At 35.1% G+C, this 26,887-nt stretch overlaps 2 protein-coding genes and 2 long non-coding RNA genes across 7 annotated transcripts in view; all 4 read left to right on the top strand.

Moving 5' to 3' along the window:
* The window catches only part of LOC108000854 (E3 ubiquitin-protein ligase MYLIP), a 53,674-nt gene extending 28,435 nt beyond the window's left edge, over positions 1 to 25,239 (top strand). Inside the window, exons 2-7 of the mRNA XM_017061503.3 lie at positions 13,939 to 14,135; positions 20,753 to 20,993; positions 21,096 to 21,268; positions 21,449 to 21,665; positions 21,727 to 21,924; positions 22,034 to 25,239. Coding sequence (XP_016916992.1) covers positions 13,939 to 14,135; positions 20,753 to 20,993; positions 21,096 to 21,268; positions 21,449 to 21,665; positions 21,727 to 21,924; positions 22,034 to 22,363 — 1,356 coding nt within the window. The 3' untranslated portion in view covers positions 22,364 to 25,239. The remainder of the gene's footprint in view (positions 1 to 13,938; positions 14,136 to 20,752; positions 20,994 to 21,095; positions 21,269 to 21,448; positions 21,666 to 21,726; positions 21,925 to 22,033) is intronic.
* LOC108000855 (uncharacterized) lies at positions 4,860 to 12,221 on the top strand. 4 transcript variants are annotated; one of them, XR_009829593.1, is made up of 5 exons: positions 4,860 to 6,726; positions 6,906 to 7,260; positions 11,383 to 11,537; positions 11,616 to 12,004; positions 12,082 to 12,221. It is a non-coding gene; the product is annotated as an uncharacterized LOC108000855 (long non-coding RNA). The 4 variants fall into 4 exon arrangements; XR_009829594.1 differs by having other exon boundaries at positions 5,000 to 6,726; positions 6,906 to 7,019; XR_009829595.1 differs by lacking the exon at positions 6,906 to 7,260 and having other exon boundaries at positions 5,027 to 6,726.
* On the top strand, positions 14,591 to 19,098 carry LOC133666052 (uncharacterized). The gene is made up of 6 exons (XR_009829596.1): positions 14,591 to 15,122; positions 16,438 to 16,516; positions 16,679 to 16,796; positions 16,882 to 17,718; positions 17,830 to 18,158; positions 18,254 to 19,098. It is a non-coding gene; the product is annotated as an uncharacterized LOC133666052 (long non-coding RNA).
* An 809-nt stretch (positions 25,240 to 26,048) lies between the features above and the next one.
* LOC107994229 (uncharacterized) overlaps positions 26,049 to 26,887 on the top strand; it is a 50,730-nt gene continuing 49,891 nt past the window's right edge. Inside the window, exon 1 of the mRNA XM_062074365.1 lies at positions 26,049 to 26,414. The gene's annotated coding sequence lies outside the window, so the exon portion shown is untranslated. The remainder of the gene's footprint in view (positions 26,415 to 26,887) is intronic.

Here is a 26,887-nt window from a genome sequence, read left to right on the forward strand (position 1 = left end):
CTGTGATTCAAGATGAACAAATACCGAGTTTTCCAATCTTTTTTTCTGCAAAAATTCTATCTTCTATCTTGTTGCCATCGAACATATCGAGCTTCTCTTTATATCTGGTTGTTACAAAATTTCGAGAAAACAATGTTCCATTTTGAAAATTATTCAGGTCAATCGATGATTCGTGGAAATAATGACAATACATTTGATGATATCATTCAATATATCCAATGTTAGATTTTTCTCGAGAAATATCGTTGAATAACCTTGACCATATTTAATAGATTGAACTTGAAATACGTAATACTCAGTTATAAATGATTTCACTATCTCACGTGACGAATATAGATTAAATACTTGATTACAGTCAATGATTCGAAGATTGATATAACTACAAAAAAATAACAATGATAATAAAATTTATTGTTAAGTATGAAAACATTTTATGTGTTTTTATTTATTACTATATAATAGAATTGATGGAAATTTGTTTGATTTCTTCGAAGATGTAGTAAATGATAATTAAGTAATATTAGTATGTTTCAAGTTTTCAAAGTAATTCGAATTTATTCTACAAAGTAACACTTATAATGATATCTTGTTTTCTACATGTTTGTTTTGTTCTCGTGTAAATCTAAGTGTGCGCCAGATAAAACATAATCTTAACTAAAATTAACTTTGATAATGTTGCATTGTTTACATCACTATCTTCAACTTTTCTCCGTTTCACTACTTAAATACTTAATAAAAAGTATTTACTCATTTACTTAAATATCATTCGACGATACAATCTCGAGAAAACATGGTGACGTTTTTGAAATAAAGGTTAGGAAAAGAATTGGACAAAATAAGACGATCAAAGATCGAAGAACTAAAGTTAATAACGGAATTGTATTTTTTCCTTTATCGACGATCAAATGAAATAAGAAGGCCTCGAGTAGATTAATATCGGTTAAAATTGAAATTTAATCCTTGAACTTTTGCACGAGAAAGTGGTATTTGCGCTAAGCTGTTACAATTAGTATGTACGATACACGCAATAAAACACGTATGATCCCTGTAATTTTGCCGACGCAACTTCTATGCTCGGTGTTCTATTCCAACTAGGAATCGGTGACAATGCTGTGTTCGCATACACGGAAATACGAACGTAACTCGCATGTACCATGTATGCAATACGTTCTCGTCCAATACGTATGCTTCCACGGGTCGTGCACGTTCAGACTACACTATCCATTATATGTATACCTCGTTTAATCTCTCGTGCTTTGCATCCCTTTCCATCTTGAATCCGGCTAATTCGAACACGAAGCTTCTATCCTTACGAATCGTGGCAACCTAACCTAATCTACGAATCCACATCTCGATCACGAATGTTTCTAATCTCACGTTTTACAAGAGTTTGTACACGTTTTCGTTTTTTATTTTATTTTATATATATATATATATATCTTATTTATTTCTATCGCTATATTTGTCAAAAATTTCTAATTAAGCTACGTTTCCAAACACGAAATTTTTATAAAGAATCGAATAATCTAACCTAATCTACGAATTCACATCTCGATCAAGAGAAAATGTTTCTAATCTCACGTTTTACGAGTTTTACATCCTTTTTCGTTTTGATTCCGGGATTCTAACCTAATTGAATCCTCATAATTCGATTACGAATAATTCTAATTTTGATTTTATGAATTTATATATTATATATTTTTTTCTTAAATATCTTCTATCGCGATATTTATTAAAAATTTCCGGTTGATTTAATTAAATTGCTTTAAAAATATCGCTCATTCGGAATCCGTTGGTGAGAGCGCAATAAGTGGTCAAAGCCAGAGAGAACGTGGCCTGTTTATTATTATCGTAAAAAGAAGAAAGATATTTGCGAAAATATCTTTATAACGAGATCAATTAATTTTATTTCCATTAAACCGAACGTTAATATTGTTTTTATTATTCGCAGAATAAAATATTTCATTTTACGCGCGTAAAAGTAAATATCGCGTATCAAATTCTTAATTAAAATTGATAATAAAATGAAGGATGGCGATGTTATTTTTGCACCTGGAAGCCTGAAAGTGGCATTCGCTCGTTCTCTGGTGTCGTGATAATTCAAAGTGTAAGGCGTGACGCGTGCAAACACGAGGCACACTGTATCATCAAATTTCCTCCTTCTGTTTTTGAACGAGGCTGCGTTATTAATCGCGAGGGCGTGTTTCGAGCTCGATCACGACAATGATTACGCAGTATTTCGTGGCGTGCATCATGCGACTGCCTTGTTCATGGATAGTTGCGTAATAGCCAAGGTGATTAGATGGTATAATTAATGCACGCCCAAAGCTCAACCGAAGCGAGCATTAATCTTAGAATAATGCTCCGTTTGCTTTCACCGGCCAACTTCTATTGTGCGATTACTCGCATGTTGAATCGTGGAAACGAGAAGAAAAGATTCATTTATCACTCGTATCACCCTGTTTCGAAACTTTCCAAATTTTATCTAAACGAAAATAATTCTCGAAACGCGCTGGGAGTATCTTTCTGACTTCTTCTTCTTCTTCTTCTTCTTCTACTTCTTCTTCTATAAAACTTTCAAAAGCTACTGTACCACTACGGCAGTCGAGCGAAATAAAATTAAATCAATGCTTTTTGCAAGATTCCGTGGCGAAACAAAATTAATAATTTTAATTTAATTAAAAAGGAAAAACTTGAACGTACGAAGGAGGGTTAACCTTTTAATCGAAATAAATAATTGCGTTATATAGTTACAATATTATGGCAGAACTTATGGCAAACCTCTTTATCGAAACACGACAAAGACGCTTATGACTCTTTGACTTTCAATCCTGAATACGGTTCCTCTTGGATGGATTATGCAAATGCGAGCGAATCCTCTTACTGTCCGCCCGCCTCGAAATAACTTAAGGTCTTATAAAATCGATTATCGTCTTTCATCCTAGAAAGAGATGTTACCTGTCATTTTTCCCTAAACGTCCCCAAATCCCTCGTCGCCCGATAATTCTTAAAGTTTTAGAAAAAAAAAAACTTTTAACCCGATGATTCTTTTTCGAAGACGGACAATGATGTTATGGATGGAATTTCATCGATGAGACGGTTTAAACGAGACGAGGGATTTCAAGGTTCGTGGAATTAGCCCCCGTAGTCGAAACGTGTCACGACAGGGAATAAAGGAGTTCCAGCTGGTGCTTCTGGAACAGCGTGTAGCACTGTGTGAAATTTCGAAGAGGAAAACACGTTTGGACGTGTACCGATGGACCGTCCAGAAAGACGAAACACGTACATCGAAATTTCGTTGCACTCGCCTCGTAATAATAAATTTTTCGCGTCGAACTTCCCTTCGCCCCATAATTTTCCACTTTCTTTCACCGATTTACATCTCTCTCTCTCTCTCTCTCTCTCTCTCTCTCTCTCTCTCTCTCTCTCTCTCTCTCTCTCTCTCTCTCTCTCTCTCTCTCTCTCTCTCTCACACACACACACACACACACACACACACACACACACACACACACACACACACACACACACACACACACACACACACACACACACACACACACACACACACACACACACACACACACACACACACACACACCTTAGCCAAATGAAAATTCGCATTTTTGCAAATTTGAAACAATTCGATTCCCGTGTATTCGAGAATTTTCCACCTCCTCTGAATTTCGACCGCCGAAGACACGAGTTCGGGTCCCTCGTGGAGGAGCTTTTCTCCTGTTCTTTCCACTTATTCGCGTTCCTTCCGGATTATCGAAATTCAGAAAAACGGAGGAGAAGAAGAAGAAGAAGAAGAAGAAGAAACCAGTCAGTTAGTATGCCGGATCGTCGAAAGATTTCACTTGGTTCCTTTTGCATCTTTTTGTGGGCCAAACAGGCGGAACAAGATATCTCTCTCTCCCTCTCTCTCCCTCTCTCTGTATTCTTTTGCAACCAGCGACCGTTCTGCTTTCAAGGAACCTCTGATAAAAGCATATCCTTGCCAAGCCTGAAAGGATTCGTTTAACGAAAGTCGTGATATGAAAATGGGGAGATCAATTTATATCGTTGAGAGATCGAAAGCGGTTCCGTGGAACCGTGAATGTACTTATCGAATATATATATATATATATATATATATTCCTCTCATACTTATAAGACTGCTTTATCCCGCGAATTAAATTACCCAGAATTTTTCTCCATTTAAACTGTTTTTTTTTCTTGGCGCGTAGTAGAAAACGAATTTCTTCTCCCTTCTCTCAAATCGGCGCACTTTTCGAATACGCGTATTTTTATTTCCACGCGTGTCACACACGGGCCAGATTCGAGTCGAGAGAATCTGATCGTTTTCGACACGACGGAAAGTCTCTTTCGCGATCTATTGAAATTTCTCGGTCGCACTCGAGGAAATTTTCCATTTTTAAAGATATGGAAACTCGATGCATAAAATAAGGTGGAAAAGGTATAAAAGGCATTGAATTCCAACAATTATCCTAGATTTGTTAGGATTTTCTTTTCTTTTTTTTTTTTTCCTTAATGATTATTCATGAACGTATCTTGTTGCGTCCGATATTCAAATGAGATTCAGATCCAAAGAGATAACGGGCCGTGAATTATTTCATTTTTCCTTTCCAATATACTTTGTCAATTCGATTTTTAAAGTAGCCTTTTTTAAATCGAAAAATTGTTTCGAGAAAATTGAGCGCGGATCGAAAATATCAGTGTTACCTACGTATGGTAATAAAAATTCATTTTACGCGTGAACGAGCAAAAAAATTTTTCTTTTTTTATGATAATAAGCAACAGAAATAAAGGATAATTTCGAGAGTAAATTAACAGCGCGAAAGATGATGTAGAAATCTAATTAACCGTTTCGAAAATGCAGTCGCGCTAATTAACCGAGTTCTATCGATTAATGTTCCCATTATTTACCGCGAACGAGCTCTCGTGCGTGGCAATCGGTATTTGCTATCGAGGGGGAAAAAATAGTAGAGATCGAATAAACGCTATTTTTCGGCGGGGGGAGAAAAAAAAGGAGATTCGAGCGACGAGTTAATATTTAATTTGTGAAAATGAAAGAGGAGTGCTATGCTCGAGTACGCACACGAAGTAGGCACACGATGAAATTTCGCGATTAACGACGTCACATTTTCGAACAAAAGTTTAATTTAATCCCTCGTCCGAAACATTTTTCGCTTCAAATGGGAAAATTAGGTGAGACGTTCGCGTGTATAAAAAGTGATTTCACTCGACACGATGAAAATACGTTTAACGCTTTGCAAATATTAATTCTCTTAATAAAAATCTCGAGTAAACCGGGAGTTGGTTTTCGATTTTCACGCCGCGTATTCATTCGCGGTTACCGGGATGCAATTAACGAAATCGGGAGAATTAAATCAACGATCGGAAATGCAATTATATCGGAATCGTGTTTCTTCGATACTCGAGAGCATTAAGAGAAACGTTCACTATCGTATTATAATATGTATGTTCGTGTTATCGGTAATGTATGTCGCCTAGACAGTATAATTATTGAAAATGACAGTGATAGTAAAAATAATTGTTAATTATATTGGCAATTATATACAAAATTATCATGATTTATTCCTAGTTTAATAAAAATACGTAAACAAATATAGACATGGTCAAATTTAATAGCTATTCGTTTCGTTAATTGAAGCAACTTTAAATTTTCAATTAGTTGCTTTTTCGATGGATTAATGATTACGAAACATTGGATCAATTGGTTACGAAATAAAAAAGAATAAAGAATGTTATTGTATCGTGGGTCAAGTGCGTCAACTTTTAAAACGTTTTAATTCGAAAAACAAGCGTGACAAATCTGTTCAACGGTTCGTGATCAGGTTGCAAAGCGACGGATTCAAAAAACAAGAGGGAAATACTTTGGGAAAAAGAATTCCTTTTGGAAATTCCTCGCGTTTCTTCGACTCGGTAAACGGTGAAATTCGATATTCAGGATTTCACGAAAGACACGTAGACGTTGATAACTAGAGGGAAAGCAACGATTTCAACGTTTCAATTCGACCGAATCAATTTCGACGAATAACGTGTATTTTAGAAACGGAATCTTTTTCTCATTTTTCCGAATCTTAAGAACAAATAACGGCTTTACGTGTAATTCTAAAAATCCCGGTTATACGTGTCATCCAATGTCTCTTTCTTATCAAATGTCTTTATCTTTTTTCACCAATGTTGTAATCGAATCGTTTAAGAAAAATATATCACGTTTGTTTAAACAATCGAATTATTTATCATTTCCTTTTACTAAACTTGCATAAACTTTCGTGGAACAATCAAACTAATAAAAAATAATAATCACACCGATCAATCTCTCTTCGACAATCATCTGTCTAAATTCGAAACAATTGCGCATCTAATTCCAAAGTTGGTGTCGTGGTGTCGCTGGTGTATGCATGGCGGATCGACGAAACGGTTGACAATTGTAGAAATATAAAGGAGAAGAGTGAAAGAGAGGGTAAAGACGAGACGATCGCGTTGAAAATGGCGGGCTAAGTGGTATTGTTCTCTGGATGGAAACGTAGGAGGATTTTTACCTTCTCGTTCTTGTACCGTCTAACGACCCTTTCGAGCTGTCGCCGTAGGAGGAGGTTTTTGAAGCGAAGAAACAGAAGAAGAAAAGAGAGGAAAAAAAGAGTAGAAAATAAGAAGAGAATAGGATAGAAGAAAGGAAGCCGAGAGTCGAAACAGGTACGTGCCGAAGTGGTCAAGGCCTTGACGACCTGTGTTACCGTTCTTCAAGAACCTCGATAGCGTCGTCAGTCATTAAACCATCGACTATAGCGTGACAATACTTGAAAACTCGCGAAGAAACAATAATCGAAGGTAGAGGATCCTTGTTCTATTTGAAGATTTTTTTTTTTTTTTAGAAAGATGAGAAAAATTGTAACGAAAGTTGTAACGAGAAATTAATTATACGAGGAGAGATATATACGTACGAAAGTAATGTAAAGAAAAAAGGAGAATTGAAAGAAATATTAAAGGTGAGGTTAAGTGTTAAGCCATTACACTTTTTCTTCTCTTAGATAGATTAGAAGAAGGAGAATAGTCGAAGATAGAAAAGAAAGAAATTGTTGAGGATCCTTCTTCTATTTAAGGAGTCGAATTTTTTTCTTTCTTTAAAAAGATGAGAAAAATTATGTGAGAAATTAATTATACCAGGAGAAATATATATATGTATGAAAATAATACGTAGAAAAAAGGAAATTAAAAAAAAAATTAAAGGTGAGGTTAAGTTATATTTTTTCTTCTCAATAAATTAGGATAATTCATAAATCAGTTTAGAAAAAAAAAATTTAACGTAAAAATTTATTTGAAAAAAAAAATGAGAATGAATGAACGCGCCGAGCAAATGTATGCGACATAAATTTTCCGGTGGATCGAAGATTGTACGATTCAATTTATAGGTTAGCCAGTCGATGCGCGACAAAGAACACCGTTCAACCAGTGCAACAATTTATTCGTCGAAATTCAACTTGATCGACCAGTCCATACTATATCGCGAGCTCGAATATCGATACGTTTCGCCTACGCGAGGAAATTCGTTAAATTGGGACATATTTTCGATCCACGTTGCTCTTACGAGTGTAGCATGTCGCGACGTTTGAAAAAAACATGGAACGCTATACACACGAGGAATATGAAATATATTCTGTGGAACGAAGCTTTGCCAACGAAGACACGTAGAAAATGACGATTGAATCGTCTCGTCGAGTCGATATCGTCGATGTCAATTTGGCCTCGTGGGAATCCTTTTTTCGAGTTCTCATCTTGGATGCGATCGGGGTTAACGAACAGCGGATGAGAAGGCATGCAAATGAAGAAGCTTAGAGTGAAAAAAAAAAAAGCATGCGAGGTTGAAGTCGTTGGTGCATAAATCATCGATGCAAATGACGAGTGAAGCTAAATAAATGAAAAAGAAACGGCAAGAACGATTGATACGGGATAAATATATTTATATATTTTTATTCGTTTTTTCGAAATTCGAAATTCAGGCAGATTCATTCGTCAGAGAAAATTTTTTTAAAATTATGTTTAATACGACTTGAGTTTTTTTTCAGAAATTAAGCGAATTAATTTATTAGATCAATTTTTTTTAATCTCAATTCTCTTTGATGAAAATTTATAAATTATATTTTTATCGATTGATGCAGAAAGCAACAGGCATCGAACAACCTTAAGATTTCAGATCAAAATTGTGTTTGTAATTCATAGCAATGTTAGCCGATTTTGGTGAAATTTTTGACATATAAATCTACAAAATGTAGATATTTAAATTTTCATTAAAGGAGATTAAAAAATTGGAAAAATCGTTTTATTTTCCTAATCTAATTTAATCTAATAATATAAATTAGTCTAATCTAACTTTTCAAAAGAAAAAAAATTCAAGTCATTAAATCGAGTTTTAAAAAAAAAGATATCGCGTTTTCAAAAAACAAACCTTTTTCGATCGATATTTTATTTACTCGTATCACGATCCGCGAAGTGTAAACGAGTTTCGTCTAAATTGCGTAACGAACAAAGTAATTCTCTCGTCGATATTGGTCCTATGTAATTTTCCATCGCGTTTCATTCGCGTTCAACTCGCGATATAACGATCAAAGGAAACTGTTCGAACCTATCTAGAATAAAAGAAACTGCGTTTTTCCCGATTTCGAGACAACGAGTGTTCATCGTAACGCAAAATACATCGACCTGAATCTTCAGCTCGAAGAGTTGTAGCTTTTGAAATTCCGCTCGTCGTTTCAGAAGCAGCTTTGCAAACAGTCGCAAAGTTGTCGTTTATTATTCATATGGTTATTCGTGGTATAACGACAATGTTTTGATCGCATGTCTCTTCCATGTTGTTGAAAATTGATCCATTTTAAATGAAACTGTATATATACAAGGTGTCTCAAAAATGTTGGAAATCCGTAAACCAGAGATTCCTGAGATAATTTTAAGCAATATTTTCTTTTGCGAAAATTTTCATTACGGCTTTGTTAACGAATTATTAACAAAAAAACATTGGCCAATTATGAAGCGCGTAGCCTTGCCGTAATATTAATTATGTGTCACCGAACACGAACAAAGGAACTCGAAATGTGGAAGGAAATGTATTGAATATTATATTTATTTATTTATTTATTGTTCGTGATATAATTCGATATAATTTTTTCGATAAAAAAATATTTATTATTTGATATGCTTGGACTTTTCGTTAGCAACGCTACTATAACGGGTCAACGAGGCTATATGCTCCTTGATTTTTTACAAAGCCATAACGAAAGTTTTCGCAAAGAAAAAGGTTGCTTGAAATTACCTCAGAAATCTCTAGTTTACGAATATTGCATTTACATATATTTTTGAAACACTCTGTATTGATATACTTAGCAAGAAAAATAATCCCTGATATTGCAAGAAATTCATGAGAAGAAAGACAAATAAGAGAATTGCGTACATCTCTCTAATCAAAACGAAAAATCTAGTTACTACAATTTCCATCGATATCTTCGTTCTTGAAAGTTTGTTTCGATTTAAATATAAATTATCTTAAGTTATTTTCAAAAGTATTCAAAAATTTTTTTCTACAAATGGAAATATCAGAGGAAAAATATCTCGTGATTTACTTCGAAATAAAGTCTGTGCGTGGCACGATGCTCGTTTTTCGGTGGCGCACATACGCCCTCTCGACGAGGAGCGAAGAAATTTCTGGGCAAAGCGATACGACTCTCGTTTGTCGTTGGCGCCATGTCGGATTAACGACGTTATTTCATTCGAGCCAAGCCGCGATATTAATTCTTGCGTCGCGAATACAAATTACTTCATTTTCGAGTTATGGAACTATTTTCACACCACGCTATTTCACGCTCTTTCAAAGAGTCTGATCTCGAATCTAATTATCGATAAGCACGATTTCTGAAAATCCTTTTTTTTTCTAACGCGCAATACGATTTTTAGTATAACAAAATTTGAAGGAAATTCGAGGTTGCTCAACACGCCACGCCGTCTGCGCGTTAACGCGAAGCAACCGGCTTGAAACCACATTCGTGCGGTTGCCAATGTGCACGTATTTCCCGCATGCACGTGTTAATTTTACACGGGCGTGTAATAATATCCCGTAGTTACGTTTTATCCATTCTCTTTCAATTCCGCCCACACTTGATCCCTTTCATCGCGAGCCAAAAGCTTGGCTGTTTTTCATTGAACCGCTAGAACCGCTCGCAATTGATCTTGTTTTCACGCAAAATCACAAAAGATTCCTGCTGCGATTCGACTGTTGTAATTTCACGTCTCGCTCAATCGTTAATTCCACATAACGCCTTTGCTTTTCATTCGATCATTTAACATTCGTACGTATCATCGAGCGAACAATTGAGTGGACGATATTTGTATAGCGCTTCCGTGCTTTGTAATTCGTTCTCTCTCTCTCTCTCTCTCTCTCTCTCTCTCTCTCTCTCTTTCTCTCTCTCTCTCTTGGTTTTTGTTCTCTCTTTCTCTCTCTCTCTTTTTCCATCGGTTTCCAATGGTGAAAAGCTTGTCTTCGCCTCGAAGATATCGCATCGGGGATTTTTCGAAAACGATCCACCGCGTCTGTGAATATTCATGAGCAGCAACGCGTCACGTGACAGGTGTAGAGGGCTCGAGGGGATGTGAATACGTGTTGCACGGCAGATTCATCGAGAGAACTGATTTTCGCTATCTGGAATCACGCGATCGCGAGGATTATTTTTCAATAGAACAAATTTTCATCTAGCGGGTTGAACGTCTTGATTTTTTCATTTTTTATTTTTTTTATTTTTTAGCTATTGTATCATCTGCAAAGAGACTTGAAATATTCGCGCCAAAGTTTTTTACTTCCACGAAGTCTGCGATTCCACGATGTTTTCGTATGAAACGATCCTGTGTAAATATACGGTGTATAAATATTTCGATCTAGCAGTTACTTTAAGAGTTACGCGAAGGGAAAAGAAGTTAAAACGGAAACGATCGTGTCGAAAAAAAAGGATCAGGAAAACTCTCGTGAGAATATATACATATTCTGCCGCTTAGAGACTATAAATCAAACGAAAAAATCGTTGCCACGCTTCCAGATTCACGGATACGTGTTTCATAACTATACGCGAGTTTATTTCCATATGTCCTGCCCGTGTATACTAAAGAGACTAAAATATCGACCAGACACTCTGTGTGCCCCAGTTCGCCCAGAATTCTCATGCAATTTCGTTGATATTTCGAAAAACGGTCGATGCTACGTACTGCGAAATTTCGTTCCTTCTTTTCACCTGTATTTTATTTTATTTTGTTTTTTTTTTCTATTTTAAAAATTCTTTATTTAAAACCCCTGTTTTTATTTTTCTTATACAGCTCGGATTTATCAATTTTGCACGTAACTTGGATTTCTCTCCAATTTCTCACCCATGGATCGATGAAACGGAGCTTGCTTAAATTTTTAATCGATTGTGGTAAATCGAAAACGAATTCGGCTATGGATTTGGACGTTTCTATTTCAATGGGGACAGGTGATTTTTAGTGTCCGCCTAAAATTATTGCAAAACGCTTGAGATATATATATATATTTGAATTTCATTTTTCAATAGTATTTTCAGCAGTTTAACTTTCCTTGGCGGCAATTTACGAGCGAGTTTTCCTCCAAACTCTCAATAACAGTTACTCTAGAGGCTATATAATAGATATTACAATAGCGATGGCCACTTGACGAGTCACGCTTGCTCCAGCCAGGGTTGCCCATTAACCCGTTGAAAAAGTAACTGGTTATAAAAATTTTATTCGTAGCTGATCCGCTCATCAGATAATAACCTTGGAATTACAGTTATCCGAGTTTATTCGATGTTTTGAATAATAAATTATATTGAAGTAAGTTTTACTCATAACTATTAAATTTCCCCCATCAACAGTGTCAATTGTCTTGCATCGAGCGTCTTGCAATAAAATTTCTTCAAGTAATCGACCAATCAATTTTATACGAGTAAATATATACTTAGTTATATATAGTTGATCATATAGCTTAACAAATTATTCAATTAACTTTATTCTTAATTTCAGTTGTTAAAAATTTCGCCTCGTCATCTCTGAACAACGAAAGAGAAAATGATCGCAAGGACGATTGTCATTCATGGCGGGAGCCCATCTCTCTGCAAATCCATCCTCTTAATTCATGTCCAAGACGATTACTAGAGGGAGAGTTAAGATTCGCTACAATTTTCAAGACAGCCCTCTCCAACGCGGCCATTGCTCTCTTTCATCCCCTCTTAATTCGCATTTTCGTCGAGGACGATTACCAGAGGGGGGGGAAAACCAAGGCCCGTGATAATTTTCAAAATCGTCCTCCAACGCTGCCATTACTCTTTTTCACCCTCCTCTTAATTCGCATTTTCGTCCAAGATGATCATCAGAGGGAAAATCTATATTTACAAAATCGTCCTCCATTGCTCTTTTTCACCCTTCTCTTAATTTTTGTGGTTATTTGGAGGATTTTGATCAGTATTTATTTTTATATTATTATATAAGTCTTTATATTAAAAGTATGTTGTTTACACAACTATATAAAATAGAGTTTTATTAATTTTGATCAGTATTTATTTTTATATTATTATATAAATCTTTATATTAAAAGTATATTGTTTACACAACTATATAAAATAGAGTTTTATTAATTAATTAAATTGAATAAAATTGTAGAGTTAATTAATAGATCCAAATTTTCAAAATTCTCCAACACGACCACTGCTCTTTTTCCTTGATTACTGGAGGGAGAGACTAAGAACCTGCGACGATTTTTACAATAAAAGTTTAGAACAGACTTCAGTTAAACGCAGAAGAAGTTCGTTTAGAAGTCGGATCAATCAGCTGCAAAAATAATTAGAGTCAATTGAGGCACTCCTTTTTGCTCGAAGTCACGCTTTGTTGGACTCACGGTTTAAATAATTACTCTTTGATTATTTTTAACCTCGACTCAATACTCTATGAGAATCTTAATAGCGTGCGAATTTTTTTTTTCTAGATTTAAAAGTGAACGAGCCACCATCAGTTGTATATCGTTACGAGTTGAAACGTTAATGTTTGCGTTTTAAATAGAAGCTTCGTCTGATATTTATTCTCGTCAAAGAGTTCTCGAGGAGAAAAAGACAGACCCAAGGAAGACGCGGGCGCTACGGAAAATTTATCGGTATCCAGCCAACCACCTCCGTTCCCTCTTTCTCAAAGAGAATTATTCCTGTTGTCATACGTGTGACCGACTTTCCATCTGCTTCGAGGAGAAGAGCGAAGATAGAGAAATCCTGCGAGAGATAAAAAAAGGAAAAAGAAAGAGAGAGAGAAAGAAAGAAAAAAAAATAAAATAATAATTCGATCGAACCGAGTGCTGCTCCTCCATCCGAACTGTCGTTTCTTATTTGCTCTGGAAGAGTAATATTTCAAAAGAATAACAGTGGACGTTGGCGTCTCTCTCTCTCTCTCTCTCTCTCTCTCTTTCTCTCTCTTTCTCGAATAAAATGTAATCGAAAGATAGGAAATAGATGATACCACCGTATATTATATCGGCGAATAACTGTGCCCCGCGATTCACGTTGGAAATTATACCGGGGCAACTTTCTAAATTATTGGCTGGTAAATTTATTACACCGATTTATTCTCCGCCACGGTTTATTTTCCCGCCGATCGATCCGCGGTTCCTCGATTAAATCTACGGATAAATCGGTTAATTATTATTCCGGAGGCGATCGGTATGGGTGGAGGGGAAAGTGAAAAAAATATCGACGAATTAATATCCAAGAATATCTGCGAATTAATATTTCATTTTTTTTCTTTTATCTGTTATATTTCGTCTTATCTCTGTAGGATATTATAAATATCCGAGATTTTGAGATGCCTGATAAAAATGGAATTTTTTTCTTTTTACAGGCATGCGATTGTTTGGGCATTAGCAAGGAATGCGACTACTTTGGGCTGAAGTATCAGAACGCGAAGGGCGAGGAGCTCTGGTTGAATCTGAGGAATCCTATAGAGAGGCAAACGGGCGGCGGCGTGGCCCCGCTAAGATTCGCATTGAGGGTTAAGTTTTGGGTACCGCCTCACCTGTTGCTGCAAGAAGCTACCAGGTAAAAAAAAAAAAGAAGAAAAAACGTTTCTTCCCCTCCCACCCTCCTACGAATGGAAAGGAAAGAACTATTCTCCGCGAATCGTGCCCCTTGGATGGAATCTTGAAGGAATTCGAAATTCGGAATTCGTGTTGTAACGAGAGTTATTATAAAGCAAGAAAGATATTCACCGACCCAGATACCCACGTGACCTAGATCCAGTGAAAATGATTTTTGTGAAAAGAATTTCCCTCCCGAGTCGCGAGGGAGCAACCGAGATTTGCGACCCCTCGTGCTCGATGGATTGCCACTCGATCGATGGATCGATACTCTGTTCTCCGAGGCCGGTCAAGCACGTACGAAATTGCATCACCGAGCCCGAATTGGAAGATACCGATTGCAACGGATAATGCGATGAATATGGTATTCGAGTTATAACCGAAGATTGGGTATTGGCTCGACGAAACGAGGTAAACATCGAAAAGCGTGGATGGATCGAATCCACGCGCTGGTGGTACGTCGATAGTACGACGAAATTTGCGGTCGATTCGTGTCTGTGTGTGTGTGTGTACGTGTATACGTCTGTGTGAATAGCTTCTGCTATTCAAGGTAAGCTAGGTCGTGATTAAACGTGGCCGAACCGGGTCGCGGGTAATTAATCGGCGGGTGCGAAAACCCGGCCTGTTCTCTCAGTTATGGAAGATTTCGTCGAAATCGTAATTCCAGCTTAATTCCTGGTGTAACTCGAATCCACGAATTTGTAAAGATAAACGGGAGCAGTGCGGTCGACACGGCGGATTAATTCGAGCGGTGGTGTAATGGTTATGATGGAATAAGGATAATCGCGCCACCTGACGGGAAACGATACTTTTCGTTCTCGTCACGTCTCTTACTCTCTGCGTTCACGGTGGTTTGTGGTGTTGGTCGAGTTAAATTTTTCCAAAAGAAAAAGTTTGAAGAAGAAGGAATAATCGTTCGATTCTTTTCTTAAACGCGTATTTCAATTGAGTGAGTGCTTCAGAATTTCATTAAGGCAGGTTTCGATGAGGTTTTCGCACTTGTATAAGTGAACGAAAAGATCCATACGAGAGTTTATTAATCCTACCATTCGTCGATGAGATATCGGACGGATTCGTGTTGTACGCTGCCTCGTCCGAGTTTGATAATCTTTGATTAGCCTAAATCGATTATAGCGTCGCGAGAAGTGGGTCAATTTTGAAAGTTGAAAAAGACGGACACTTCAACGTTTTCCATTATACTTTCTCATCGTCTCGGTAATCCGTGTCGAGGACAATTATAACCGACGAGGATTATATCGCGAAATTTTGTCGATCGGAGAATAACGAAATATTTCCCTACCCCTCTCTCTCTTCTTTTTTTTTTACACGCGTAAAAAATTAATCGTCTCGATCCTCGACGATCGTATAATAAACGACCCGTTCTCGTACATACAATTGGGCGCTCTCGCATAACCGAATCCCGGAAATATAAAATAAAGGCGGTGATAGCTGGAACAAAATGGGGGGTGGGGAGTGGGGAGGAGTTTAGATTTGGCGCTTGCTCGGGTTGTATAAATCAAACTTGTTACAATGCTATTGTCAGGAAATGTAGCGAGTTTTCCATGTACGTAGGTACGCGTGACAGCCTCGTGTTCTCCGATATTGAATATCGCAGAAACAATAGTTTCGTTTCAACCTCGTAAATCCGTTTTCACCACGATTTTCAACTTTTCACATCTTATTAACGCTGTATTGTGTTCGATGATAAAAATGTATTTAAAAAAAAAAAAAAAAGGAAAAAAGTATACTTTTCGTTGGATCTCGTTTGTGATCTCGTAAAGATCGATTCCAATAGAAATTTTCATATCTTATTAACGTTTATCGTGCTCGATGAATAAAAATAGTGTTGACAAAGTATATTTACGTTGTGATACAGTATTACAGAGAGAATTGAGAAAGATTCGTTAGAGTTTCTTCGTTTCGATCTTAAATCCATTTCAGTAGAAATTTTCATATCTTATTAATATTTATTGTCCTAGTTCGATGATGAAAAATGGATAGAGAGTTTGCTTCAAACACAAGTTCGTTCAAGCAGAAATTTTCAATTTTTCATATCGTATTTAATCTATTGCCCTCATTCGATGATAAAAATATTTTAATAAAGTATACTTATGTTACGAAATAATAAAGAAAGGATTCGTTCCAGTAGAAATTATTTTATTCGTATTATATTTTAAATCCGTTATATTATTTTTATATTATATCGATTTTGAATCTATTTCGACAGAAATTTTTAATTTCTTATTTTTAATCTTATTCAACAGTTAATCTATTGCTTTCATTCGATGGTGAAAATATATTAATAAAAAGTATATTTACGTTAATAACAAAATAATAAAGAAGGTAATAAAAATTTTCATATCTTATCAATGTCTATTGTCTTCATTCAATGATAAAAATATATTAATAAAAAGTGTATTTATGTTACAAAGTGAAGAAAGGATTCATTCCAGTAGAAATTTTTATTAACGTTACATCAATCTTAAATCCATTTCAATTTTTTAGAAATTTTCAAGTAAGAAGAGAGAATAAAACAAAAAGAGAATAGTGGAATAAAGACAAAAAGTAAAAATTCAGGAATCAAGAAGAGTACATAAAATAATAGGAGAAAAATAGAAATAGGGTAAGAATTGACCATCAACTCCATCTTTTGAGTGATAAAAACAAAAATATTAAAAACATTCAATTTTTCATATCTTATTCAACAGCTTAATCTATTGCCTTCATTCGATGATAAAAATATATCAATAATACATGAAATTACATGGAATAAATAAAAAAAGTATACAACATTCCAATAAAAATTTTCCTATCTTATCAATGCACCATTCGATAAAATAAAAATGTATTAACAAGTTATGCTTACTATAAAACAGTAAGAAGAATAAATAAGAAAGGATGGAGTAAGAAAGTTCAATAGAAACTTTAAACTTTCCACATCTTGTCATTAACATCTATCGTCCTCATAGAAATTAATAAAAAATAAACTTGTGAAGTGGTGAAGAAAGGATAGAAAAAAATCTCACGAAAAGACGTCTCTATGATTAACGAACCGTATTTACTTATGTAATAAGTAGAAATAATAAAAAGGACGTGGAGGGATGGATTCGTTAGAGTTGCACGATATAATTTCGCTCGTTTGCGAAACGTCCCTTTCTTCGAGAGCAATCTAACTTTGCACGGAACGGGCGGCCGGCACTCGCCGTTTTTCCTCAATGCTGCGAAATTGCGAAACGTCGTGCACGCGTGTCAACTAATTGAAATTTATAACATCGAAACAAGTGGAGTGTCCGTAAATAGATGTTGCGCAAAATTTCGTCACTTTTGCCTCGTTGATCGACAAAATAAATGGCTAGAGAAACGGATACACATCATCGGATCATTAATAATAAGAGGCGTCTATTTTTCTTCGAAAACGAAATTTTTAATTGTTATTTGTTAAAATAAAAGTTGATGCGCGAAAATAGCGCGAGCCACTTATTTCGAGTTATTAGCAATTTAAATTCAAACATTGGATGAAACGAGTAGAGGAAACAACGACAAACGTAAGTTAATAAATAAGCCTTCATCGGTATTTTCGTACATTTCTTTCGTAAGCTTAATTATAGAATCTCCTCGGAGATGTGAGAAAACGTATTAACACACTCCGCATATAGTTCGATTTGCAGAAGTTTGATCGTAATAGTTATATTGGAATAATGGAATAAAGGGTGAATCTTGACTAAGGTTCTCCAAAGTAACACTGGTCTAAATTCTGGAGGAGTAACCTTAAGGGGGAGTAAGTTGGAAAGCCGAGTATGTGCAGCCAGGTTGCACGAACTGGCTGGCATTTTCGCGTTTCAATGGTCTCTGCTTGAAACTCGGTCAGAGATAAGTTTGAGAAAGCTGGATTTTGCAAGTAAAATCTAAACGCGAGCCTATCTCCTGTCATCCGATCGAAAATCGTTAGAAAATGAAAGCAAGGAACGAACGGTGTTGTGCACAGGTAGAAACTTTGTGTTCCACTTTTGCTCCGGAAGTAGAAGTAATTTATTTAATTTATTCAATCGCGATAAATGGTTGTTAATGGTCGTTTTCCAGACACTGTTCGACGAGATAGACTTCGTGGAAAAGATTTCATAGTTGCAAAGCTGTAAATCTGCCAGCAGTACTGGGAAATGGAGTGAAATGCCACTTGGCATTGGTGCAAAGTTTGGCGATAACTTAGCGCTTCGAACAACCGAAGATATCGAAACGTGGAATATCTATTCACCCATTTATGAAATTTAACAAAATACGAAAATATTTTTGACAGACGGGTACAAATTTTTATCGCCTCGACCTATATAAACTTGCCAAACGTACAAGTAATAGAACGTTTTATTGTTGTAACGTAATATTTTTTCTTATCTGTTAAAAAATTCCGTCCATTAAAAAATTATCGGAACGGAAGTTACGAGATTATAATTCGACGCGAAGCGCGAAAATTCACGTTAAGAACGATTACGAATCCATTAAACTTCTCTGTATATTTTTCAGGTATCCCCCTTCGGGGAAAGTTTTGATATTAAACTACTCGTTGCACGCTTCAGTTTGCTTCGAGTTCTCTAAATATTTTTAAATACCCAGAAGCTGTTTGCCATTCTCGAGAGTCAATGTCCGGGGGTTAAGCGGTTGGTTAGTTTATTCGTGTATCTCGTTTCTAAGTGTATAAAGTTTTTGCGCAGTTCAACTTTTAACAAATGACGTCTTAAACGTTTCCTTCCTTTTTTGCCGTATTTCACTGTAAGAAATAGGAAAACGCGTCTTGCCTGGCGAACTTGCAAAAAAAAGATGGAAATCTTATCTCGTCTCGTTATCTTATTATTTGTTGATTCGTTTATTAGCACCAGAAATGTAATGGCGAATAAAATTTAGTTCGCTAGTTAATAAATAATATATATATATATTTATTTATATAATTATTTACAATCGATGAAACAATAACGAAAGAAAATTTATATCAAACGACTCGTCGTCCATCGGAGAAAAATAATATCGAGAAATTTGTCTGAAGTATAAAGTAAAAATTTACGCCTCGAGATGACGCTAAGAACCGATATGATGAAGGTCGATAAGAGAAGTGCAAGCGAGACATCTTTAGTTATAAATTGAAAACAAAAACTTTTACGATTACGATTCTTTATCATGATTCCATTCTCTTCTCGATTATTGTATAATATAATATTCGTGAAAAACGAATAACGGAAAAATAATTGCAATAACAATTATAAATCGAGAACGAAATAAAAGATAACGGGATATGGTAAGAATTGGACCAAAAATTTCGCGAATTTCACGTTGAAACTAAACCGTTCAGAGTTTCCGAATTAAATGATATCAATAATAAATCGAATTCCACGATTGATCGTTATAACCATATCCGAGAATTAAATTCAAGTAATATTATTATTTTCTCCATTCCCTTCTCGCATAATATCCCGAAATATTGATCGGCTGAGTACGTAAAATAACTTTCCAGTGACCTCTAAACGATGTTAACTTTTCACTTTAAAAAATTGTTCTCTCCACCTGATTTTCAAGTGACCCAAAAATGACCTTGATCTCTTGACCTTTCGAATAATACGATCTTAATTTTAATATCTATCTTGAATGGAATAATTTCAATATTGTTATAAGTTTTAAAGAAGAAGGTATCAAAAGAGATAATAATACTATAAAAAATGTTCGTAGACGAGCATATTGTTTAATACAATTTCGGTTGAATTTTCTAATAATTAATTGGTCGAAAATTTATTTATCGACGATCAATGTCAAAATAATCGGTATATTTACGCGTATCGAAATCCAAACCGTTAGAGCATCCACGTACCGTTAAACAGCAAATTATTCTCGATATATATAAATTTATACTTTAAACGGTCGCATAACCCGCGATATTTGATTCGGCCAATTTAATCGGGAACTTAACCAAATCCATTTCACTAATTTACAAGAATAGGTTGTTTGAAATTGACTTGACAAATGATCCCTTTTCGTTGTGTAAGTTCGACTTAAACCGATAACTCGATCTCGATAACAAATGTCAGCCGATTGTATCGATACGTGTCTCGGTCGATACGCGTGCCATGCGTCACGTGGAACTTTTCGAATGACGGCAAACTTCATAGGAGAACGATGCTTCAAAATCGAGGCGATGCACTATACGTCACGATATTATACGCGATATATCTTTATACATTTCCTTCCACGAGAGAGTACATTTTGCCGGGTAATTCAATCGTGTTTAGTCGTTCATTTGCAATCGAGGTAACTTGATTGGCAAACGCGAGGAACATTCGTATCGAAGTTTACCCTTCAACCGTGCGGTTCGAATTTGGCTAAATTCATCGAAACTCTGTGTCAATTTCGATCAACCGTTAAATTCGAAGGAAACGCGTATCGCGTCGATCCATTTCTCCGATGTTCCATTCATCCATTTGTTGTCGTATCGCGAAATTCGATACAAATTAATTCGAAATACGGTTATTTATTTATTTCTTTCTTTTTTTGTTTTCTTCTTGCATCGATTAACCAATCGACACGCTTGTTTGATTGCAGGCATCAATTCTACTTGCACTCTCGCCTCGAGCTCCTCGAAGGCAGGCTAAAAGTGGCGGATTGGAGTTCGGTGGTGCGTTTGATTGCTTGGATAGCGCAAGCTGATATCGGTGATTACGATCCATTGTCGCCGCCAAACGCGCTCTACTCGCAATGCTGTCAAATTCAACCGGTGGAACGATGTGAATCGAAGCCGCTGGATCTTATTCACCGGATAGTACAACAACACAAAGAAATGAAGGTGATTCGATCATTTTTCTTCCTCTTTAAACACGGTTAAATAAAAATATAGATATAATAAGACGCGGTAAATTCACTTATTCACTTTCCTTCCTCTGTTAAGGGAATGAAACCTTCCACAGCGGAATATTGGTTGTTAAAAGAGGTATCCAATTTGGACACGTTCGGGCAGGAGATGTTTCACAACACGAAATTTGGGTACAACGGAGTTTCGATGATCGGAGTCGGGCCACATGGTATCACGGTTTACCGTAATCGCGACGAAGAGACTCAAAAGTACGTAGAACTATAGCAAACGATTAAAACGAGCTGTTCTAACTTGATTCCTGAGAAATTGGGCGAATCGAATAAACATTGGAAAAACACGGGAATTACTCGAATCGCGCACAGCTATCTGCGCTTTATTCCTTATCGACTCTTTACAACGGCGTACAACAATGTCTTTTTCCTTTGCAGCATACCGTACACGGCGATACAGAGTGCAACGTCCCAACGTCGAATGTTCCATTTGGTTTATCTTTCCCTCGATGGCGAGGAGACGTCGTTAAATTTCAAATTAGATTCGAGTCAATCCGCCAGCGGTTTGTATCGTGCCATCACCGAGAAGCACGCGTTCTACAGTTGCGAAACAGTGAGGAGCGCGGTCACCGCCCAATTCATACGCGATTTGAAGGTATTGCCATTCTGACTCTATCGAAATGCGAACGAATCGATTAATCGCTTGTTCCTGGCAGGGCACTATAATTTCGATATTCAACGAGGACTCGACGTTGGGAAAGAAATACGTGTTCGACATCCGTAGAACGTGCAGAGAGGTGTACGACAACGCGCGGCGGGCTCTGTACTGCGAAGCTGCGACCGTTACTTTGCCGGAGGAGAAGGAAATTTTGGAGAAGCACGATTGCGGGGATTGCGAGGAGCCCAAATGCAAGGTATCGAACAGCGGAGGAGAAGAAAGAAAGGAATAATTATCTTTAATGTATATATATACATATATTTTTCGATGTAATTCATTTTAATATTGATTAATTCAACTTGCAGGAATCTCGAGAATGTCTGGCGAAATTATTGGACGCGATGCTGTGCCGCATCTGCATGGATCGCAGTTTCGACACCGCCTTGTTTCCGTGCGGGCACGCGGTCGCATGTTTGGATTGCGCCAGACGGTGCGAACGTTGTCCCCTTTGTCGAGCTGATATCGACCATTGCCGGACGATATATCTTCCGATCGAGTTAACCCACGTCGATAAGCACAATCCAAAATTGCTCTCGGAATCCATCGAGCCTAGTTACAGTAATTCTTCCGCGGAGGAGATTCAAAAGAGAGTTTTGGCAACTGAAAGCTCGATGGTAAACAGCAATGGTATTTGAGAACGTTGCCGTAACAAATTCGACACGTTTCAAAACTTATTCTCTAAAATTTTCGCTTGTCAGGTTGCGAAAACGTTTCATTGAGAGTTTCTCTCTCGACTCGTTTTACTTTCGCATACTTTCTCTACCTCTTTTGCTATCTATGTGTAATTATTTTTATTATCTTATAAATTTGTTATTCTTCTCTTCTTTTAATCTAACCGAGTTAGTCGAGAAAATTGAATTATTTTCTTGATTTCTATTTTGCATTCTTGTTATCTGAAAGAAAAAAAGAAAAAAAAAAGAATCATTGTTTTCCGGACATTGTGAAATGTTACGCGTTTCCGCAGGAATGAAAGAATCATTCATCCTTCTTATTCTATTTATCGAGTTTTTCTTCTTCTTTTTGTTTTATATTTTTTTGATAAAAATTCAAATAATTCGTTAAAACTGTGATGAAGAAACGCGAGTTCGTTGATAATGTTCATGAAATTACATTGGTAGGGTTCCATTTATTTGAACATATTTAGGATAAACGGTTGGTGTAAGTAGAATTCAAATTAAAAAATGAGGTTTAAACGATAGAATTTTTCACATTCGAGTAAGTGAATTCTAATCGGGCAGGAATTCGCAAATAAAAATAAATGGAATCCTATTATATTATTGTTTAGACGTTTATCCGACTATTTATAACAATATTAAAATGTTAATGATAATGTTATTGATACTTCTTAATTGAATATAACAACGATTATCGATACTATTTTTTAATTGTGCGACCGAAAAGTGCTATTAGCGGCATTGATCTTTGAAAAACAATGCTGCTGTTATTTTCAAGAAAAAGTAGTGCAATTCGTTTCATTGAAAAATTTGATGCACCGTGCATAGATTTCTTTTTAACGACAATCGGACCAACGACTTTTTTTTTTTCCTTTTAATTAACAGTTGTTGTTTACGATATTTCTTGATACTTTTGTTCCTCTTAGATATAATGTATATTCTTTTTTTCTTGTACGTTTCAACTTTCACTTAGATATAATGCGTCGGGGCATTGGGGTGAAGATTTTTTTATTAAAACCAGTGACCCTAACGTGACTGTATTTTTAATATATTGTACGTTATTCATTATGCATATGCAGAATCGTTTACAAAACGACTGCTATAATGTTTCTTTTTATAGAGGATGTTTCATTTAAAAGGAACTCGAATCTCAAATCGTTTCTCGTTATCCTTTGCTCCATAGTGCGGATGATGAAATTTTGTTTATTGAAACGAAGAATTGTTTGAATAAAAGAATTAATATTTTTACAATTATGTTCTCATTAATGTGTAAATTAATAATGTACTTCGACGATATGTACTTGGATGAACCAGCTACAACGGATAACGTATTAGAAATTGTTCCTTTTCTGAAACATCTTGTACAAGAAGGAAAACTTGTTACGGTAATATCTGTTTATATGTACATAAGAAATGAGATAACCCACGATAGGGTCAAGCGACTAAAGGTCACGAGCTCACCAAATGTCAAATCTGATTTATCAAACTCAGTGCAAATCATGTTTTAAGTAAGAGAGTCGTAATTAAAGAAATACGTATATATATATATATGTATTTATATACATTTATATATATATATATACATACATATATATAGATATATTAATCGATGTATTTTACATGCAAGAGATAATTAACATGTTATCGATGATAGTTCGTTTCCAAAGGAATATATGAAAAAAGGCTGTTTCCGTATCGAAAGAAAAAAGAATGAAAATATTATTGTATTATTTATATTATCTTTTGACAAGATAATTCATTCTTCTTTCTCATCCTTAATCCTTTTATCGTTACCATCATCGAAAACTCTGCGTATCAAGGATGCTTAACTAACATTTATAAATAGCATTTCATGAGTTTTGGATGTATGTTGAAATGAAGAATACTAAGGAGAATGAAAGACAAAGAAATTATTATAGTCATTCATCAATGCAAAACAGATCTAGTTTATAATTATTTATAAGAAGAAAAAAGATAATAGCATAAGGTAACGTGTAGTCGTAACGTAATCCCCTCTTTTCTTGACATTTTAGCGCTTTATATCTCTAATCTATGTTTCATTTAATTTCTTTAGTATTTTCGTATATTGTTGTTGTTAAGAAAATGGTGATTACGCTGCTTCTCTAAGTCAAATATCGATTCAAAGAAGAATTCTATAAAAATACAAATGTAATAGATTAAAACTAAAAACATCAAGATTAAATTTAAATTACAAATATTAAATTCAAAATTGAGATAGCATATTGGTACAATATCGTATGATGTATTTTTACATCTTAGACAGAAATAAAAATACCTTTTTTTTTTTCAAAATTTTCTAAATCATTTCTAAATTATACTATTGACAATTAACGTCGATAGGCTTTTACGCATTAAAACATGATTCCAAAAGCAAGCCTATGAGAAAGAATTTTATAAATACAATAAATATAACTGATAATCTATAGTCTTCAGCATAAAAACGATTTTTACCACCGTTATACGTTTATTCGATATTTGTAAGTTTAATAATAATTATAAGGATAGCATCGTTATAATAACAAAAACAAATATTTGTGATTAACTCTCTGTATAAATGCGGAAAAATTAAAAATCGAGTAGTTGTTAGATCTGGTTAATAGGAATGAAAGATATATCGGAGAGAATGAATTTCTAAGAATTATCATTTGCAAAGAGTATTTTTAAAGTATTTCCAATTATTTTTAGTATTATATCAGGATTCCACTTTAATAGTGGTGTACACATATGAGAGATCAATACACTCTATAAAAACTAATTTTTAGCATTATAAAGATACAGTATCCCAACCTGTTGATTAAATACTATAAAAATATCAATCGTTGTATGCCTTTTATTCGTATTTACTCCATGCCTGTTCCCAATTCTCAAAAAATGCAAATGAAAACATTGCTTTCATACTACATCGAAATTAGTTTGACAGTATCAATATATGTAAATAAATAGAACATGATAAATACAATATGTTAGTTATTAAATTGATTACTTAGTCAATATTTTTATTATTTTTAGCGAATTATGTTAAACGGAAAGTTCAATGTACATATCCTATTGCTGGCAAGATTAAATTGATCTTTTACTTCCTTATTTTTTATTTTGATAATTATATTGATATAATTGATAGTTTTAATCTTACGACGTAAATAAATCAAAAGTTTGAAATTAAAACTTTTTAGAATTAAAGACGAAAATCTAAAATGATATAAATATTATATAATCAAAAAAATATATAAGTATATTTATTATTTGTTGATTATTTTGTTAATAATTTAATTTTTTAATTATCCAAGTTTATATTTTAAAATACTTTATCAATCAATTTGGACAATTTATAGAATTCTATAATATTTTAATGACATTTAAGAAATCATTTGTATCGTAATTTAAATTTATGTTAATTTATATTTTAAAATTTTTTATATAATAGTTATGATAAAAAAAACAAATAACAAATAGCAAATGCTAGTGATAAAAATTAACATGTAGTTTAATGAAAAAATTTTAAACTTGGCGCCAAATTATACCGAGCGGCAGTTGAATTAGAAGTTGTTATATCTGCGCATGCGTTTTAGATTATGATTGGTTGACGCAGCGGCATTGTCATATGACGAAGCTGCGTGGCATCATGGGAAGCAGATCGCAATTTTGCAATATGGCGGTGAATTGAGCCAAAGTCGCGGTGCTGTGCCATCAGAAAATGTATTTTTCATAGTCGCGCAACGTCTTTTATTATACTCTTTATGTATGCGACAGTGTAATACGGATTCGGGTCGCGTTAGACGATACACTGTGCATGTAAATATGAGTGTAACGAAGCACAACGTTATTTCGAAGGTGACACCCCGCAACTCGGTGTGGTGCTCGACCACGTATGGCAGAGACTAGAATCCGAGATAAGGAAGCTCTGCTTCGCCTAAGTAATATACGTATCGCAAATCAAAATTACCACCAAAAAGTAGCGATGTGGTGGTTACCCATCCCGAACTGTGAAAACGTGAGTGTTCTATATAAAACATAAAGTGTGCATACGAAAGTGCCTGTGGGTGCGTATTTCGGTAGCGAGGAGAGTGTACGGATGCCTTGTCTACGATCCCTTTCCAATATCCCTTTTCTATATTTCTTCCCATGATTTTATTATAAATATTCTTGTAGTTTCGTTATAAATTATTTTAATTTTAAATTGTAATATTAAACTAAATTTCAATCACGAAAACTTTAATGTACAAGTCGGTTCTATTGAATATGCCACCATTGCATTAAATATTTTTGATCAGTATGTTATTTCCATCCTTTTTAAAAAAAAAATATAAAAGTGTTCTATAAAATTAAGAAACGGTTCTTTATTTTTTACTAGTAACTGTATTCTCATCATTGAAAAATGCATAATCCGATCGATTTGTTCGATAATGCTTACCTTTGAGCTTTGCTCATGTTTCATCTTTACCTGTGCTCAAATTATATTCCACA

The sequence above is a fragment of the Apis cerana genome, linkage group LG4 (assembly GCF_029169275.1).
Source record: "Apis cerana isolate GH-2021 linkage group LG4, AcerK_1.0, whole genome shotgun sequence".
Lineage (NCBI taxonomy): Eukaryota > Metazoa > Arthropoda > Insecta > Hymenoptera > Apidae > Apis > Apis cerana.